The sequence below is a fragment of the Priceomyces carsonii genome (genome assembly GCF_900007245.1).
Source record: "Priceomyces carsonii strain CBS4050 genome assembly, scaffold: Debaryomyces_carsonii_scaffold_3, whole genome shotgun sequence".
NCBI lineage: Eukaryota > Fungi > Ascomycota > Pichiomycetes > Serinales > Debaryomycetaceae > Priceomyces > Priceomyces carsonii.
This window is the reverse complement of record NW_026946676.1, coordinates 817,420-835,919: the sequence shown is the minus strand read 5'-3', so window position 1 is coordinate 835,919 and position 18,500 is coordinate 817,420. Positions and strand designations below refer to the sequence as shown.

Genomic DNA, 18,500 nt, shown 5'->3' with positions numbered 1-18,500 from the left:
TTGATCTGTCTACAGTTGCTCGATGAGCTAACACACAAACTGAATGAGCTGAGGGTACTTCTGAAAAGATACTATATATGCTATAGTTTATTATTAAGCGCGTTAGTATTAATTTCTTCTCTAGTTTCCAGATCTATTGTACCTGTTCCCTATTTATATAGTTTCCTACAGAATGCGTCGACGCATGTTTGCAACATCGTCAGTATGTTACCAAGTTGCAGCTCAATAGCTGTGTGAAGACGTGTTGAAACCATCCTTGATGCCACCATGAAAGGAATGTTGCAAATTTATATGTAAAGAGTGAAATTCGCTCTAAGGTAGAGTAACAAAGTAGAATAATAAGGTAGAGTAATATATTCTACTGAGGAATCTAGAGGGTAGTAAATTACAAATAGTGTTCAAGTGCTCAAGTGTTTAAGTATTCAAGGAGAATCACCCCAATGCAAAAGTTCCTCTTTTAACAACTGTTTTCGACTCCCTTAACTTCTCAATGGTTCAATAGCAACCATAGCGTAGAATACTATGAAGTGTTGCAAATGGTTCAATATCAATTTGACGAAGAATTGCTTTGGTCCGTTTTCTGTTACAGTGCCTCTTGTGGACCAGTTGGATTCCGAAGAAAGGATCAATACAGTGCACTTCCACATCTATTACTTTAATAGAAACCGAGAAAGCTCTAAGAGGTAGTCACCTCTATATAAATTCCACGCTAGTATACTTTTCTGTTCCTTTAATCTATTTTCACGGTAGACATTCGAAATGTTTAGTATTTTCTTCTTTTAGAGGACTATCAAATCAGTTTCTCGGTTTATAACCGAGAAATCGCAGGATGAAAAACTGTACTCGAAAGCAGTGTTTTTAGAATGAAAATGCAAAGCATGCGACAATTAAGGAGCATAGGCTCTTTAAGGAATATAAGCATAGCTCTGTCTTCAACGTCCTTAGTACCTCCCATTCCCAATCAACCATTAGATGTCAATGACGTGAAAGCTTCTGAAACATTACCAGACCAGCATGCATTGGAGTCTGCGATTTTCAAAGCTCTAGGTAATCCTCCTTCTGTGTTGTCAATCAACTCTCCTCCATCTGTACCAGTGTACGTGAGAAGAGGATCCTTATTATCAATATACGGTTTCAGACAAATCTCATCGCCTAGCGTTCTGTCATCATTGGAAATCATAAGTCCATTTAAACGCTATCTTTATGGAAGAATCCCCTCGAGCTATCAAAGGTTGACTGCAACATCTCCGTTTTCTATTTTAGTATCAGCAATAGCCAGAAACTTTTCAATTTTCGGAAATCCTGAGGACAAAACCTTTGCCTCGATACATTTAAATGGGTTTAGAGATTGGGCTATTATAAATAAAGATGCTTTACAAGCTTATACGGGTAACTCTTTGAATATTACCTTACACACTTTTCCAAAAACTATATCTTCAAAGCTAGCTAAAACCTTCAAGATTCCCGGGAGAACGCTTACTGGTTTATTTAAGTGGAATAATGCGGGCTATACTCTTTTAAGTGGGAGAGGCGACGTTGGCATAGTTGGAAGTGGTTCAGTCTACAACATAGATGTTTCTCAGAATGAGGAAATTATCATTAGCAGGAAAAATCTCTTAGCAATAGAGGTCAATGGACCCTATGATCTTCAAAATTGTGTCATAAAGCACAATTCGGTGATTCAGAAGGATAAACCAGTTGTGCCTATACCCAAGGTTAAACTTGAAGATCAAGTCACGACCAATAGATTCTTGAAATATTTAAGAGCTACTGGAGGGTTTTTACATGGCATAACTATAAAAACTGCCGAAATCTTTCGCAGATTGGTTTTGGAAGAGCTGGATTTCGTTAAGGTTATCGGTGCTAGACGGCTTCTTTTGCAATCAAAGACTTCAGCTGCATATTCTATCGATTCCCAATTGTTTTCTCGCTCTCAATCGCAAAAACAGAGGACTAATTCCTCTGACTACTTGAGCTACGTGACAGTTAAGAAAGGTGAACGCCCAGAGTTTCAAAGTACTCCTAACTTTGAAGATACAGTCAATAAGATTTCTAAAAGGTAAATATACATTATACTATTTCTATGACAAGTAAATAAATATCGCCCATTTTTCTGACTAAATTTCACGCTCTCATCTCACACAATGTTTTAGCTTTTCTGTTTTATATGTTAACTATGTTTTCGCTTTTCTATTCTAAGATCTACTTTCCACTTTTTTTTCTATTTTCCCATTTGCTGATTTAACCCTTTCTCTTTGCAGCCTCATTAATTCATCGTCAAATTGTCTTCTTCTTTCGTTTCCACCTGCTTTCGCTTTCTCCAATTTTGCTGATTAGATTTCACCAAGTTCTGCATCTCTTTCATCGAAGAAGAGCTGTCCCTAGGAGGTTTCTTCACAATATTATCAATTTGCTTAGGCCCTGGTAAAGGAAAGGCTTGCAGCGTAGATATTATTGGTGGGAGGTGAAGCTTTGCGCAATCAGAAAGTGCTTGATTTTGAATGCTCCTTTCCAAAGAAGGTAACTTGACATTCTTTGGATCACTTTCGTGTTCCATAATCGTACCCTCTGTATTATGCAAGTTGACGTTATTAGTACTAAGTTTGTCATACCTGGTACCGTTTGTAAAGGGAGCCAACAGATAAAGCTGAGATTGGGCTGGATATTTATAGTACTCCGATTTAAATTGATCTTTTTTAGGCTGATTGCCTCCAAATACCCTTTGGCTTTGATCTGTTGTGAAATTATTAATATTCTGATCATGCTGATTTAACTTTCTAAGAGTTCCAACACTATTGTCTCCTGACGTAATATTCAGTCCTTTCATACTAGATCCATTACTACTAAATATGTTTGAAGATAAGTGACTTGATGAGTCGTATGAATGTGAGTTCGAATCAGAGCTAGATTTCAAGTCATTCGAACTTGAAACTGAATCAGATCCAGAGCCTGACCCAGAAGCCTCGGCCGATATTGTAGAATCATTAGATTTAGTAAGCGACTCTGAAGAACCTCTGTTTGATGTCGATTGGTTCGACAAAGGACGAGAAGAATCTTGCGCAGTATCATCGATATCCATTAAGTCCCTCAATTCATCTCTTTCTTCTTTGTCAATTTCACCTTGCTTCTCATCTTTGAGCGGCACGACATTAGAAGGTTTAAGAGCATGTTGGAAAAGTTTATTGTGATGCAAGTTATTTGATTGATGTGAACCATTGTACATTTTTCTCCTTAAGACTTTTAATCTTTCGTATGGCAAAAATTCATCGTCGACTGCCATAGCATCTGGAGAGTCAAGCTTACTGATCTCTTGTGAGTCTTTAATATCTTGTTCATTCTTGAGAAAATTAGCCCCGGGCTTAATTTTGCCACATTCTGTGGCTAATGGAGGTTGCAAACTCTGAGAAGTCAAATCTTCATGGGTAACATTTGTTGAATACTTTGACATTACTTTGCTTATTGCATCATATAATACATCCCATTTAAAAACCTTCAAATCTTTTTCGATATTTCTAGGTCTAGGGTCTTCCATATTCATTAACGCCAAAAAAAATCTGTGACATTGTTTGCTCGTTCTCGATATAGTATATGGTTTCAATGACTGTAGATTACGTCTAATCCGATTCTTTTCTTCGATGGAAAAGCTCTCTTGAACAAGATATTCCAATATTAATATTACATCAACAGATGTTACAATGTGGAAGCCTTTCTCTTTCCAATAAATGCAAGATATAATAGGTGCGTTGTGAGTAAATTCACTCTTTTTTATAGAATTAAAGTCGATCAGATACACTGTTGGTTCCTCTCTGTAAAATGAAAATCTCACTAGTCTTCTTTCCAATTTTTTTTCTTCCTCCGTCCAATTTTCTGTCATACACATTAAATTATTGTTCATCACCAATTTGACTGGCGTATTAGCAAGATCATAGTTCTGGCGTATGAAGTTAGGATCAAGTGATGAAGTTCTGGTGAGCGAGGGCCCATATCTCTGACCATTCACTCGCTGGAGCTGAGGACTGGCCAATCTGGCCGTTTTCTTAGGCCTTTCGTCGACCATGATATACGACAGCCGAAGTGTCCAAATAATCTATCTATAGAAGTATTTGAAACAAGCCTTATTTCGTTCTTACAGTCTTTCACAATACAGCTTTAATCTCTTCAGTCTTTGGTTCTTCTAAATAGATGATCTAACCTTTTCTTCAACGTTCTCCAATATTTTCAAACACTTTCAAATCGTATAGAAATATTCCTCTCCAATATTATTTATAACTTTAGAAAACTCTACTTTTAGATTCCCATGCCGCTTCTAATGAAATACTATATCAGATATAGTTGATTCTTGCAGGAGTTGTTTTCGCAAGAATCTATCGTGGCAAGTATCCGTTTTGGGAGTGGTAAATTACCTAGACGAGGTCATTCGCCACTTCAAGCTTGCTATTTTTCAAAAAACTATCACTTTGCCACTACCAACTTAAATCCGGTACCGTACATTGAGACTACGATTTGCCACAAGTGTGGCCCGTGCGCGAAAATTTTGCTGCAGAAAAACAGAAAGCGAGATGATGTAATGTATATTCTGAGACAATCGAAAAATTTGTAGCTGTGAATAGTTTGCTCAAGCGAAGTTTGAAGCCAGTTTCTCTTAAGATTATATTACGACATCAGCACCGTATGTTTATTTGTAAGTTAAAATATCTACAATCATATTGACGACACTTACTAGTACCTCAACTCCTACAAGAAGTACGACAACGAATTCCAAATTCTCCTCGTGAGAATGGCCAAGTTGTTCTTTAAGCATCTGCAATAGGTCGGAGATAACTTCGAGTCGCTGGTTTAACAATTCCACTCGCTGATTGATTTCTAAATAACCCCGTGTAGCCTGGTATATCGGTTCCAAGTGCGGCTCTGCCCACATTAGTTCCGGCGAATCTAGTACTGAACCATGTAAGTTTATATTTATACGTAAAATGAAGAGCTCTCCAATAGATTTCATTATCTCATCCCTATTCATTTCGACCTTTCCTGTCTGTGCTACTTGATGAGGGATATCTTGGGTGTCTTCGATGGTGTTGTCCACGAGCTCTTCAAACAAGGATATCTTAACCGATTGAGACAACGCATGAGAGATGGAGAGCTTTAGCATGTAATTGCTATCATCCCGCAACGAGATAAAGTCGTTATATATACGGGGTTGGTATGAGGCAGTGATATAATAATTGAATTCCTCTATTTGCACGTCTTCCAGAGATAGTTTCTCGCTCTCGAATCTAGCGAGATCCTCTAAGAAGGCTGATTCTTCTTTGACAGTATAGCCCCACATGACAATAACACCATATTCGAATATGAACAAATCACTTTTTTTACCAATATCTATCTCGCCACCTTCATCTGCAAGTCGTATTAGCTGGTGTTGGGCGTCTTGTTCTCCTCTCCAATCTTTAAACATGAAAGGAGTATAAAGACACTCATCGAACAATTTCGGATTTGTATTGTGAATTCTCTTCCTATCTTTTAACCATCTCAACAAATCCTTCATTTTATAGGACCCACAAGTACAATATGCTGTTACTCTTGGCAAAAGATCCCTATGCAGCTTTCCTAATATCTCAGCATCCTTTCTAGCCGGCGTATCTTTTATCCTGGTGACCTGAGAATAAACACCATTATCCGTTGCATCATCATCTAGATTCGGAGGATTTTCAGGTAAGATTTTAAGCTTTTGAGATGTTCTGCTGGTTCTTTGCAAACCTATTTTAGATTGGGATATGTAATTGGATCCTGCTCTTGTACCCTGTTGAGGTTGACGATTGGTCGCGTCATCTTCGTTTCTTCTATCACCATCTACAATTAAGGGACTCTCAGGTACATCTCTATTTATTAGAGGTGTCTTATCTGATTCCCGTCTAGACATGTTCTCGAAGTTATCCTTCCAGCTTATGCCTTTAAATATGCTTTAGTTTCTATATGCTTTAATTTTAATTCCATGTGTTCAAGTGGTTTGTAGCACTGATTTTAACGATACAAGTTTTTTGAGATGAGGTCAAAAATGACCTGCTCAAGAACAAACATTTAAAACTATCATACTGTAACAAAATCATATGGGGAAGGTTAAGAAGGTGAAGTCAACTCACTCTAATAGAAGACATGCCTTTCTGTCATTTAGAGAAAGGGTTGAGTCGATCAAGATAGAGCCAAGTTTACTGCTTGGTGTGAAAGTATATGATAACGTCGAATCATCCCACTTCTTGTCTACCTTAGAACATTGGAAAGAAGTGAATCTTAGTGAAAACTTTACTACTTTTTTGGCTACAGTAGAACCCTACTGCTATACGTTAGCACAAGTCATACATCATAAAGGTCGCATATTTGATGCCCTTTTTTTGCATATTGAACGCAATGACATTAACTCCATACAGCCGTTGTTGGAATTATTAGCGCAATTTATTCATGATTTAGGGGAAGATTTTATGGTATTTTATCCCAGTACTTTGGAATTGTTAACCAAAATATCTTTATCTATAAGTCCAAATGATTCCCAAAACTCAAGAAATTCATCTAACGTATTGGAATGGACTTTTAATTGCTTGGCATTTGCATTCAAATATCTTGCGAGAGTCCTTTGTAAAGATCTTATACCTACATTTCGATTAGTCCTTCCCTTGTTTGAGATTTCGAAGAGAACGTATATTTCCAAATTCTGTGCAGAGGCTCTTTCATTTTTAATAAGAAAACTCAAAAGAGAAAGTCTCTCCCAGTTTGTGACTTTTTGCTTCGAAGTCAATATGAAATCAGTTAAGGAAAATGTGAACTATCGAGAGTCTTTAGTCACTTTGTTTAGTGATTCCATAAAAAGCACTAGAGGATCATTCCATTCGAAAATGACGATTATTATATCTGAAATTTTGAGAGTTGCATTATCTAATAAAGAGCCAGCAATAACCTCTATTTTCTCGAATATCATGTTAGATATTGTGCATCATGGTGATGAAAGACCATGCGAACTGGTATATGAGCTCGTTTTGAATGAAATGTCTGTGACGTTAGTGAATTCAAATGATTTAGACTCCATTTTGTCTATTTGCCAAGTTTTGTCGGCTTTAGTCTTTGCAGATTCAGGGAAAAAGGTCGTTAATTGGAAAGATATATTGGTTGTGACGGAATCATTGATAGCTAAAATCAGTACTCTTTTTTCTGACAGTCATAAAGAGAGTGTCGATTTGATGAATTCTTTAGTTTTTTTGATATCTCTTGAATTCAGGAATTGTAGTATACAAGAAATGACTCCAGTTCATGCTAATCTTTTTGCGTCTATGCAAACATTAAATAATGGAAGCCACTTTTTATCATTTGTTGAAGCTGGCTTAGACATAGCTAGATCAAAGTTCATGAGTTTTGGAATTATAAAGTTTTTACAGAAGTTTGTTAATACATCTCTTATGAGACCATCGGAAATAATCAAGCTATCCCTACTCTTGAGTAGATTACTGGAATCCAACATAGATGATATACAGGCGTTGGAAATACTGGAGATTTGCTACGGAGAGATTAAAAAGTACTTGAAATTGAACCGGGGTTCCTTAACCGATGATGCTTTACTTGAAACCTATTGGAGGCTCACGCTTCTTAATTACTGTGTTTACGCTAAGGACAATGACACAAGTTATCTAGTTGATTTGTTCGAATGCGTAAGTGCTGTAGAAAATCATTCGAAAACCTGGTCTGAGGTGATAGCTATCAATCTCGAAGTTTTACTAAAAAATCTTGACGATCAAACACATGCGTCACGTCTCTTTTTGAGTATTTTATCAAATTATGGGGACCTTCGAAAATCGAGTAAATTTATATCTTCGTTTTCTCGTTTCATAAAATCTTGTCCTTCAATCAAGAAGCTAGTATTGGAAGAGTATGAAGGTCTCATTGAACAAACCACTTCAAACCTTTCTCTTCCAAACCATGACCTTAGATATCAATCGATTCTTCTTCTAGAGAACATTTGCATCTTGAAGGAAAATTCCGTCCCGTTCGTATTATCTCAAGTTCGAATACTTGAGGAAATACCGTTAACGATAAGTTCGGGGAGAGATATAATTTCAAGAGGTCGTACTTTAGCGGCATATTTACTGTCTGATTCTACAATATCGATGTTTGAAATTGATTTAGCAGCAAACTTTTCATTTGGACTTTTGTCTAATAAGTTTCAACCATCTTGGGATGCTGCAAACGAGATTTTAATATCCATTCATGGATCAAGCTCAGATACGATATGGAAGTTAGCTAATTGTTTCTTGACTATGTCCTACTCTACACAATTTGAGGAGGTACCGGCATCACTGAATTCTGCTTCAACTTTACTTAGTTGGCAGCAGGATGAAAGCAAACTAAGAGATACTTTGAAACATTTGGATGATACTGTATTTTTCAAATATGACTCGCCTCTTGAATTTGCCCTAATTGAGTTTTCTACTCATGAAGCTGAAAACGAATATAGTACTTTAATGAGATCTCGCGCATTGGACACATTGTCAGCTGTCCCTTCTGTTGCAGAAAGTCATTCAAATAATTTGGTTTATCTCCTCTCAGGTAAAACAAACGATGAAGAATTGACTGACCTGGGAGATTCTTGGACAGTAAAAGATCGCACAAAATTGGCTGGATTATTTACTAAGTTCAAAGCATTGAATAAAATCGACGAACGAAAGAAACTTTATCTACATATTTTGTTTTTGTTAAGTAACAAAAGAAAGGAAGTGCAAACTGTTGCGCTAAACGTTTTATTCAATTGGAAAATTGCAGCTATCAATAAGCATAGGGATAGCTTGGTGAACTTGCTTGATGACACTACTTTCAAAGATGAGATTGCCAAATTTGCCACACTGAATACTGAATCTGAATCTGAATCTACGATAGATCCATCTGACATAGATGAGCTCATGCCAGTAGTGCTTCATATATTATTCGGTCGTGCGCAGGGCTCAACAAAGAGTAATAGTAAAGCAGGTAAAAAATTCGCAGCCATGAACGTATTACCTATGTTTCTGGATGCTCATATCATTCAGTTTCTTGAAATTGGAGCCGGTAAACTTGGATATTCGACATATTTTGAAAAAGGCGTTTTAGGTGAAATCACCGAATCATTGTTGAGAAAGGTAAGCGGATTTGTTAATCTTTTGAGTGAGATTTACGATGTTTTAGGGTTCAAGTTCAAAAACGTTTTGGAATACTCCATTAATCCCCTTATTTATTCATTAATTATTGCCCAAAAGGTGATTTCAGATGGAGAATATACAGTTATTATGGAAAAGAGTTCGAAGAATATTAGACAAACCGGAATGAGGTGCTTTTCAGAGCTTTTCAAGCTCATGGGGGAGCACTATGATTGGGAAAAATATATAAGCCCAATTTATAAATTATTAGTTGCACCTCGGTTATTAAAATTTGGAGATGAAAATTTGCAGCAACCATCATCTCTCATGAACATGATGATTACATGGGTACTGTCTTCAAATGCAATCCGTTTTCTATGTATTGACGATTTCGCTTGCGGTAAAGCGATGGTACTGTTGCTTTCAACAAAGGCAAAAAATTCGGTTCTATGCAGTGTTTTAGAATTCTCATCTATAGCACTAGAGAAGAATGACATCACTTTCGAGAGTTTTTATGGTTTCTTGGGTATTTTAGTGGAAGCTCTTTTAGAGAGTTTGCCTGAAATATTAGAAACTTCAAGCGATAATGAAGTGGTTTCGAGGGCAACTAAACTATTACTCTTACTCGTCGAGGGAGCCTACATCGATGAGGAGAGCACTAGGCTTTTACTAATTGAGTCTCTAACTAAGGTGTTAGATAAGAGTAAGTACGCAGAGTCGGAAATCAAGATAGGCATCTTGAAATCTTTAGCTTCTCTTATTGAGCTGTCTACGTATTCTATCGAGAGTAACGAATCACTTTACAACACCTGTTCCAAATTATTAAAATTTGAAAATAATAGACGTGTTCGGGAGGTATTGGTTACTGTCTTCCATAGATTGGGCGACAGATCTGACGAGGTATATCTTGTTTCCGGTTTATTATCTGGATTAAATGCCTATTCGGATAAACGAATTAATGAGCCAGACTTCGAAGCGAGGTTGGATTCGTTCAAGAAAATTAATGAAGAGCTATATTCGGATTTTTCTCCGCAACAGTGGTTACCGATTCTCTACTGCGCGTTACATTTCATCGAAGATGAAGACGAGCTAGTCATACGGTCAAATTCGTCTTATATCTTGAGACGATTTGTTGACTGTTTCTCCAGGAAAGAAAATGAAGATTTAGCACAGAAGTATATCGTTTTGTTCAAGGATGTTGTTTTGCCAAATTTGAGGATTGGAATAAAACATCCCAATGAGACAATACAGAATGAATATATCGAGGTTCTAGCATACACTGTTGAATATTCAAAGTATTTCACCGACTTTGATGATATGAAAATCTTATTATTTAATAATGACGATGAAGCAAATTTTTTCAAAAATATTAATCACATACAGTTGCACCGTCGTCAAAGAGCCATCAAACGTGTCGGTGAATATGGAAATGAATTAAAACAAAATAACATCTCACATTATATTTTGCCAATGATAGAGCATTATGCAATTTGTACAGATGAAAAGTTCAGAAATATCGCTAATGAAGCATTACAAACTGTGAGTCTTTTGGCGAAATGCATATCGTGGAATCAATATAAAGCATTGTTAAAAAGGTATGTTGCAAATTTGAGAAATAAACAAGACCAATTGAAAGATAGAGTGCAGTTGATAGTCGTAACTTCACATGCATTAATGTCAGTTGTTCGATCGAAGAGATCAGGCGCTGAGATTGCGACACTGTTTAGTTTGCCTGAACAGGACATTTTAGACACGTTTGTTATTGATGAAATATTTCCTCCCATCGTAAAATGCTTAAGCCATAGGAATGATGAGACTGTAGTTTCTAGGACGCCTTTATCAGAAGCTTTGGCTTGTTTGACTATGTGTGTTTCAGAAAATTTGATTGAATCACAACTTCCAGGTGTGTTAACTAACACTTGTCAGGTCTTAAGATCGAGGTCAGAAGAGTTGAGAGATGCAGTCAGAAAGACATTATGTAAAATAGTGACACTTCTCGGAGCAAGGTATTTTAGATTCTTATTGAAGGAATTGAAAACTGCTTTGTCTAGGGGTTCTCAGATTCACGTTTTGAGTTTCACGGTACACTCTCTATTGACATCGATCCAAGGTTCGTTGAAGCACGGAGATTTGGACGAATCGTCTGAGTTTTTAGTTAACATTATTATGGAAGACATCTTTGGGGCTGCAGGTCAAGAGAAGGACGCTGAAGGATATCACAGTAAGATGAAGGAAGTGAAGTTTAAAAAAAGTTTTGATTCAGGTGAAATTCTTTCTTCGAATATATCACTTTTAAATTTTCACGTATTAATTGATCCGATTAAGCTTTTATTACTGGAAAATATATCATTAAAGATACAAAATAAGCTTGACGAATTACTTAGAAAATATGCATTAGGTTTGAATCATAATTCAGAGTCGTCGAGCAAAGACATATTATTTTTGAGTTATGAAATGCATCAACAATCATCTGATTTTTTTAATCAGAAGAACAAGAGGACACCCAAACATAATGAGGCTGAAGAACATTTCATGGTCAAGTTGAGTGCGAAGCCTTCAAAAACAGAGGTTGAATTCTCTCGATATGCTTCTATATTGCAGAAGTTCTCATTAGAATTACTAAGAACGGCTATCACCAGACATGAGACTCTACTTTCAGTGTCATATCTCGAAGGTTTTTTACCGCTATTAGATGGTGACTTAAATTCCGATAGCGAAGCTGTCGTAATCTCTACGTTGCGTATATTGTCCCATATAATCAAATTGCCTTTTTCAGAGGACTCATTAGCAACATTTAAGACATGTGCTAGAAGATGTCTCAGTTTAGTGAAGGATAGTCCTTCTACAAACTCCGAGATTTGTCAAGCAAGTTTGCGTTTTCTTTCAGTCGTTATAAGACACAGACCAGAGATTAATTTGAAAGATTCTCTCGTGAGCTATATATTGGAGCGAGTCCAGCCAGATTTAGAAGAACCTAGTAAGCAAGGTGTTGCATTCAAGTTTGTCAAAGCTGTTTTATCCCAACATATTTTGATTCCTGAGGTCTACGATGTCATGAATCTGATATCACAAATCATGGTTGTTAATCATTCTAAAGAGATAAGGGATATGGCAAGAAGCTTATATTTCACCTTCTTGATGGAGTACGATCAGAGCAGGGGAAGGTTGGAGAAACAGTTCAAGTTCCTAGTCCACAATCTTGAGTACCCTACTCCTGACGGTAGACAATCTGTAATGGAATTGATTAATTCAATTGTAGTGAAGTCAAGTGCTGACTTATTAAGAAGATTGTCTTCTTCATTCTTCATAGGTCTAGCTGGTGTTTTAGTCAACGATGATTCAGCCAGGTGCCGTGAGATGGCTGCGGCTTTGATAGCCAGCATATTTCAAAAGTTGGACTATAGCGACATGAAAGATATTGAGACGTATTGCTATAAATGGATAGCTCAGTCTTCGAACTCACTTTTAAAAAGATGTGGATTTTCCGTTTATAAAATCTACATTTCAGAATATGGAGTTAACAAAAACAAAAACTTGGATCAATCTGCTTTGAAGGCAATTGAAAGTATCTTACGTATGTCGGTCAAGGATGAAAACGTTGATGTTGAATGGGAATTGATATACTCGTCTCTTAGTACGTTTTCATCTCTTCTGAATATATTGAAAACGACGATATTTGATAGATTATACGAGAATATCTGGAAGCTTATTGTTGAAAACTTACTCTTCCCCCACCCTTGGGTTCGCTTGATATCCTGCAGGCTAATTGGGATACTTTTGACTAACTCTGAGGCTATTGATTTTTATCTTAACGAATACGAAATCCAAACAATTGCTTATAGATTATTACGTCAGCTAGGAGCATCAACAGTTTCACAGGAATTGGGTACTCAAATTGTCAAGAACTTGGTCTTAGTAACCAAAATGTGGGAGTCAAATGAAACTTTATACTATTATAAGGCCTCAAATAATGACGAAAGCGACGAGCTGACAAAGTACAAATATGCAGTTGATTATCTTGTTGCAAGAATATGCTCAATAATGAGACATGAATCGAAATCAATGGATTCTTTTATTTCAAAGAAATCGTCAATTCAGTTTTGCGCTATCTTTATTCAATTATTGTCAATGGATAGATTACTTTCTTATGCTGAATTTATATTATTGGCATTATATAATTTTTCGGAATTAGATGCAAAAAAGAGCGAAAAAGAAGCAGAACTTATTGACTTATCATTAGAGTGCACTCAAATACTAGAAGGGAAAGTAGGAGTTACGCGCTACACAGATATCTATAATAGAGTGAAGCAGTCAATTGCTCTTCGAAGACAGGAAAGAAAATCTAAGAGGGCTCAATTGGCTTTGAATGCTCCAGATATTGCTGCTAAGAAAAAATTAAGAAAGCACACGAACTCGCGAGAAAAAAGAAAGCATGAAAGAGATGCGAATGGCTTTTATCGAAACAAAAGGAGTAAATACTCGTGAATTTACATAGAAAATATATGACTTACTATTAATCTATTTTTCAAAAGTTTCGCTTCAGTGATCCTTAGAGTCTTCCGAGTTTAAATCGGGTTCGTTACTTTTATCTAGTGTTTGAGTTTCATTCATTACAGTATTCAAATTAGGATTTACAGCGTTAGCCTCAGCTCCATCATCTTCGCCCGTAGTATGACGATCCCTATTAGCCACATCATTTCCAAGCGCATCAATCTTCGAGTCCGTTTTCAAATTAGAATCATCTAATGTAGCAGTGCCATCAAGCTTTTGTCTTTTATTTAATCTCTTCTCATCTGTTTCAATTTGCTTCTTTTGGTTATATACAACCATCTCTCTTTGATAACGCTCCCTATCATCCTCATACAACTTATAATATGGTTTACGTTCTTCGTCATTCAAATTTTTCCAATTCTCTGTTAAGGTTTTAGAAAGATCAGTGACCGCACCTGGGCTTTTCTCCTCTAGTTCTTTCTTTATGCGTTCCTTTTCCATTTCACAAAATATTAAATAAGCGTTAGTGGGCCTCTTGGGCAAATCAGGATCCCTAATCTTCTGAACACGGTTTGGACCGCCTCCTGTTCCAGCCAGATTTGCTCCCGTTTTACCTCTTTTACCCTTCTTTGATAACCCATTTCTTGTAAGCTTAGTATTTGAACTATTCAAGGATTCATCAAGTATTGTCGGTGATGGTGGAGGAGTCATATCTTCCTCATCATAATTTCCATTAGGTATCATAACAACGCGATCCTCTAGTCTTTCCAAAAGAATCGAATACTCAAGTCTTAAACGACGGATAGCAGCTTTTGTTCTAGATAACGCTATCGTTGATATTTCATTGCTCTCTTCGACCTCGATTATTCTTTTCTTTAATTCTTTGCATTTCTGTTTAAATTTTTGTTCTAAATATTGTTAGTAATTACTGCGCAAAAAGCGTTACAAAGTACTTACCTTCGCTTTCAGGAGCCGAGTCCTTATTCATTGCAACCTTTATATTTTGGGATTTCATAGTTCTATTTCATATGAACCGAGCTTGTTCTTTTAGGATTCGATGCTCAATTGGGGATCTCAATTATGAGTTCGTTCAAAATTACACGACTTTGCAAAATATCGTATATCATTGCAACCTACGATGATTAAAACAAGAAAAAGAGAAAGCTGTGAAACAGAGCTGCTGACATTATAAAGCATATAAAAAATAAAAAGAGACAAACTACCATCGTTGAAAGAAAAAAAAAATGAACAAGAAGAACCACAACCATTTACCATTTATCCTTGACTATTAGAATTAACAGGCGACAAAACCTCGAAATCAGAATCAATAGTTTCTTTGTCTTCAGCATCACCCTCTGCACTGATTATATCATAATCATCTTCAATTTCATCCTCCAAGTTATTTCCATGAATAGATGTTGTAGCATCAATATACTCAGAAGTTGAAAGCCTCGAGTTTGTGACCGATTCTCTGGGTAAAGCAGGCAAAACCATCGAATGCAAAGACCCTGCGCCTGAAGCTACATCGGACGTCCGTGTAGTTGATGAAAATAAGTTATTCATAGAACTTTGTTGACCTGGTGCATCACACTCACCTAGCTGTTCATCATCATCATCATCGACACCTTCAGTAGATGATGACGTCTCATTGGTTAGCATGTATTCAGATGGGCGAAATTCGAGATTGTATTCATCATTAGTTCCATTTGAACCTTGATTTGAGAATTTAAATCTACCACTTAATTCATTCATGCTTAATTTGCATCTACCCTCTGTAGAACCATTCTTCATCACGATCTTGAACGGATATTTTAAATGGTAATTACTTAAAGAAATGTTAAATTTAGAAACCTTACCAGGTAAGATGCCATGCTTCTTATGAACAAGTACACTCAGAACACTATCTTCAAAGCAGTTTAAGACCTCCAAAGTCAAGTCCGAACAATCGATCTTTTTACTCGACCTATTAGAAATCATAATCTGGGCCAAAGAAGGTGACTTTGGAACTAAAGTAACAATCACTTTATCATCATCAGTGAATACTTGTTCAGTCTCTTCTTTCGGACTCGTCATGAGTGGTTCCTCAGTTGTATCTAAAACCTTATAAAGCTCCAAATAAGAGGGAGCTTCTGCAGAATAAAGCCCAACCAAACTAACATCCGAATCCACATTCGATACTCTCAAAGTCTTTGGAAGGCTTGATTGTTGGAGTTTGGGTTTCATAGAAGTGATATCATAAGTATTCTGCTTTCCAGGGTAGATCGGCTCTGAATTCTTTACAATAAAGACATCATTCTGATCACCATCCACAAATTCAAATTTTAAGTTATTCCCTTCAATAACATTTGGAGACATATTTTTTATAGTGAGTGCAAAGGTGTTTTCGCTGGAAAGTGGTGTTGCATCATCACAAGAGTTTAAACTTTGCACACTATCCTTCTTCGAAATACCATTGATCACAAAAGATTTCAAAAGATCAAAAGCCTCATCTTCATTTAAGTTGCTATCTTTCAACAAAGAAGTCAATGTGACATATCTTTCTGAAGTCTTTAAATAATGTTGGACATTTTCAGCAAAAGACTTAAATCCAGAATTATTGATTAATTGTTCAATTAAAACTTTATTTTCAGGGTTGTAGTCTCTGAGAGGTATATCCGCCAAGATAATGTCATCTGAAGAATGATAGCAAGGGGGTGCAGTTGGAGTAGATCCCTGAAATCTTTCAAACTTTGATCTATTAAAGCTTGGACTTTCTCTTATGATTTTGGCTAGAGGATGATTTAAAGAATGACTGTGGAAATCTTGGCCAGTTTTGTGAAGTTCACGTTCACAAGACTCACATAAATCAAAATCAGGACAAACCAAACAACTATACCTAACTCCACGAATTGGGACGAAATCATTGGGATGACATCTATCACAACAAACATTTACATGAACAGTATCATCAGTAGAGTCCTGGTGACCAATAGAGTGCTCTTCTTGCAGGGTTCCTTCCTCTTTGATATCTGGTCTCTTGAAATCGAATATAATGTCCTTGAAATGATCGATGGCTACTTCAATTAAAGCATCACCTAAACTTGAAAAATCAATAGCCTTCTTCCGTATTGTACTATTCAGAAAATTAGGTTTCGATTCATTTAAAGTCTTATCAACGATTATTAGTTTAATATGATTCTTCACCTTTAAACTTCTAGCTAACGATTTGAAATCCTTTTCGGACTCTAAGGGAATATAGTTTTTGTTCTTCTTTGATTTTCTAATGAGTTTAATCATAGATATGTCTTCCGGGAACTTCATATCATAGTGCTTAAGTAACCTGATAAACGTATCCTTATCTTTCACATCCCTAAATTGGTCATGATCAATTGCAATAGTTTTTTCTTGCAACTCTTTGGAGCTTGAATTGTCGTTCTTGTAAGAGGCCCTAATAGTGATGATCCTAGTCTTAGAATCCATTATGAGTGAAACTAATCAATTTAATAATAAGTTCTTATTTGCCTTCGAAAACCACTCCTTAATTTATTGTAAAATGAGATCGCTGCAGGAAAGCGTGCCGTCATTTTATAACTTAGCAATATTTTATACGCAGCAAGAAAGAAAAATCCGAACGGTTTACAAGGACGAATGCATCAACCAATCCAGTTTCCAACGGCCGTTGTTTTTGATCTAGATTACACCTTATGGCCCTTATGGTGCGACACGCATATTGCAATGCCTCTTAAACCAGTGTCGCGATCCAAAGTCATCGATTCAGAAGGCATGGAAATCTCTTTCTACAAGGATGTAGAGCATATATTGTTGGATTTGAAAGAAAAAAGCATACCAATTGTTGGAGCTAGTAGAACAGCGACTCCAAAAATTGCTCAAAAATTGTTATCTTTACTACAGATAGGAGATAAACCGGCGATAACTTACTTCGACTCGCTTCAATGGGGCCAAGGATCTAAGGTGAATCATATTAAAAGAGCGGCTAAAGACTTAGGATTATCAAAGGATATGGAGAAGGGTGGATTTATATTATTTGATGATGAATGGAGGAATAGAGATGTGGAATCTATAGGGTGCTATTTTGCCTACGTCAGCGATGAAAGAAAAGGTTTGACACACACAATATATACTAAAGAATTAGATAAATGGAGAAAAAGTCATAACAAAGATTACTTACATATAGGTAATTCCTAAATATAGAGTCTAGATATAAATTAAAACGATTTAAATACGCGACCATGTAGCGATAGCAACATATAAATTAGATAAATTCTTCAAAGGCTCTGATCATACACATTATCTTTTAAATATCAACTCTTGAACAGCTAAGAGAACCCTAATCAAAAACTGAGTTACGTTGAAGTTCAAGATTATTTCATAATTATTCATTAGAAGTTTCCTGAATTGACTTAACAAGGGATACAAGGTTATGATGAGAAGCATTCGGTGGAGGACTAATTTCTTTCTACATCGTTAGTATCATCCGTTCATTTCATTTTATAAGATGCAAGTTTCATTAGACCAAGATTGTCAAGTGATGCATGCTAGTAGATAAAAATCCACAAAATATACTTACTTCGCTTAACCAACTTTTTAAATTATCGTCGGACCATTGAGTGATATCCACTACGCTACTATCACTAAAAGAACCTTCTGACAGTGCTTGATCAGATTCTCTCAACTCAATAGGCTCATTATCGTCTTCGAACTCTGGCTTCTTCCCAGTCACATAATCATAAATCGATGTCCTTAAATGAGGGAATGTTCTGAAGACGAGATATGTGGCCCCGATCACGAAAGCACTAGAGGCAACTGTGAGCTTTATTGATGTGCGATTCTTTTTCAATTGTAACGCCATCCCTCTCTATCCAA

General features: G+C 36.4%; 8 protein-coding genes across 8 annotated transcripts; 3 read left to right on the top strand and 5 right to left on the bottom strand.

The window, feature by feature from the left end:
* Window positions 1-863: 863 nt before the first annotated feature.
* Window positions 864-2,063, top strand: PRCAT00002964001 (uncharacterized protein; the record flags this gene model as incomplete). Its single annotated transcript, XM_062952858.1, has 1 exon — window positions 864-2,063. The coding sequence occupies one exon, from the start codon at window positions 864-866 to the stop codon at window positions 2,061-2,063; it is 1,200 nt and encodes a 399-aa protein (XP_062809719.1).
* Window positions 2,064-2,266: 203 nt separating this feature from the next.
* On the bottom strand, window positions 2,267-4,057 carry PRCAT00002963001 (uncharacterized protein; the record flags this gene model as incomplete). Its single annotated transcript, XM_062952857.1, has 1 exon — window positions 2,267-4,057. One exon carries the CDS (start codon window positions 4,055-4,057, stop codon window positions 2,267-2,269), a length of 1,791 nt encoding a protein of 596 aa, XP_062809718.1.
* Window positions 4,058-4,675: 618 nt separating this feature from the next.
* Window positions 4,676-5,914, bottom strand: PRCAT00002962001 (uncharacterized protein; the record flags this gene model as incomplete). Its single annotated transcript, XM_062952856.1, has 1 exon — window positions 4,676-5,914. The coding sequence occupies one exon, from the start codon at window positions 5,912-5,914 to the stop codon at window positions 4,676-4,678; it is 1,239 nt and encodes a 412-aa protein (XP_062809717.1).
* Window positions 5,915-6,101: 187 nt separating this feature from the next.
* UTP20 (Utp20p) lies at window positions 6,102-13,631 on the top strand (the record flags this gene model as incomplete). The annotated part of the gene is made up of 1 exon (XM_062952855.1): window positions 6,102-13,631. One exon carries the CDS (start codon window positions 6,102-6,104, stop codon window positions 13,629-13,631), a length of 7,530 nt encoding a protein of 2,509 aa, XP_062809716.1.
* A 54-nt stretch (window positions 13,632-13,685) lies between these two features.
* Window positions 13,686-14,652, bottom strand: PRCAT00002960001 (uncharacterized protein; the record flags this gene model as incomplete). Its single annotated transcript, XM_062952853.1, has 2 exons — window positions 13,686-14,545; window positions 14,595-14,652. 2 exons carry the CDS (start codon window positions 14,650-14,652, stop codon window positions 13,686-13,688), a joined length of 918 nt encoding a protein of 305 aa, XP_062809715.1.
* A 260-nt stretch (window positions 14,653-14,912) lies between these two features.
* PRCAT00002959001 (uncharacterized protein) lies at window positions 14,913-17,096 on the bottom strand (the record flags this gene model as incomplete). Its single annotated transcript, XM_062952852.1, has 1 exon — window positions 14,913-17,096. The coding sequence occupies one exon, from the start codon at window positions 17,094-17,096 to the stop codon at window positions 14,913-14,915; it is 2,184 nt and encodes a 727-aa protein (XP_062809714.1).
* Window positions 17,097-17,264: 168 nt separating this feature from the next.
* PRCAT00002958001 (Mg-dependent acid phosphatase) lies at window positions 17,265-17,822 on the top strand (the record flags this gene model as incomplete). The annotated part of the gene is made up of 1 exon (XM_062952851.1): window positions 17,265-17,822. The coding sequence occupies one exon, from the start codon at window positions 17,265-17,267 to the stop codon at window positions 17,820-17,822; it is 558 nt and encodes a 185-aa protein (XP_062809713.1).
* Window positions 17,823-18,144: 322 nt separating this feature from the next.
* On the bottom strand, window positions 18,145-18,486 carry PRCAT00002957001 (uncharacterized protein; the record flags this gene model as incomplete). Its single annotated transcript, XM_062952850.1, has 1 exon — window positions 18,145-18,486. The coding sequence occupies one exon, from the start codon at window positions 18,484-18,486 to the stop codon at window positions 18,145-18,147; it is 342 nt and encodes a 113-aa protein (XP_062809712.1).
* Between the last annotated feature and the right edge of the window lie 14 nt (window positions 18,487-18,500).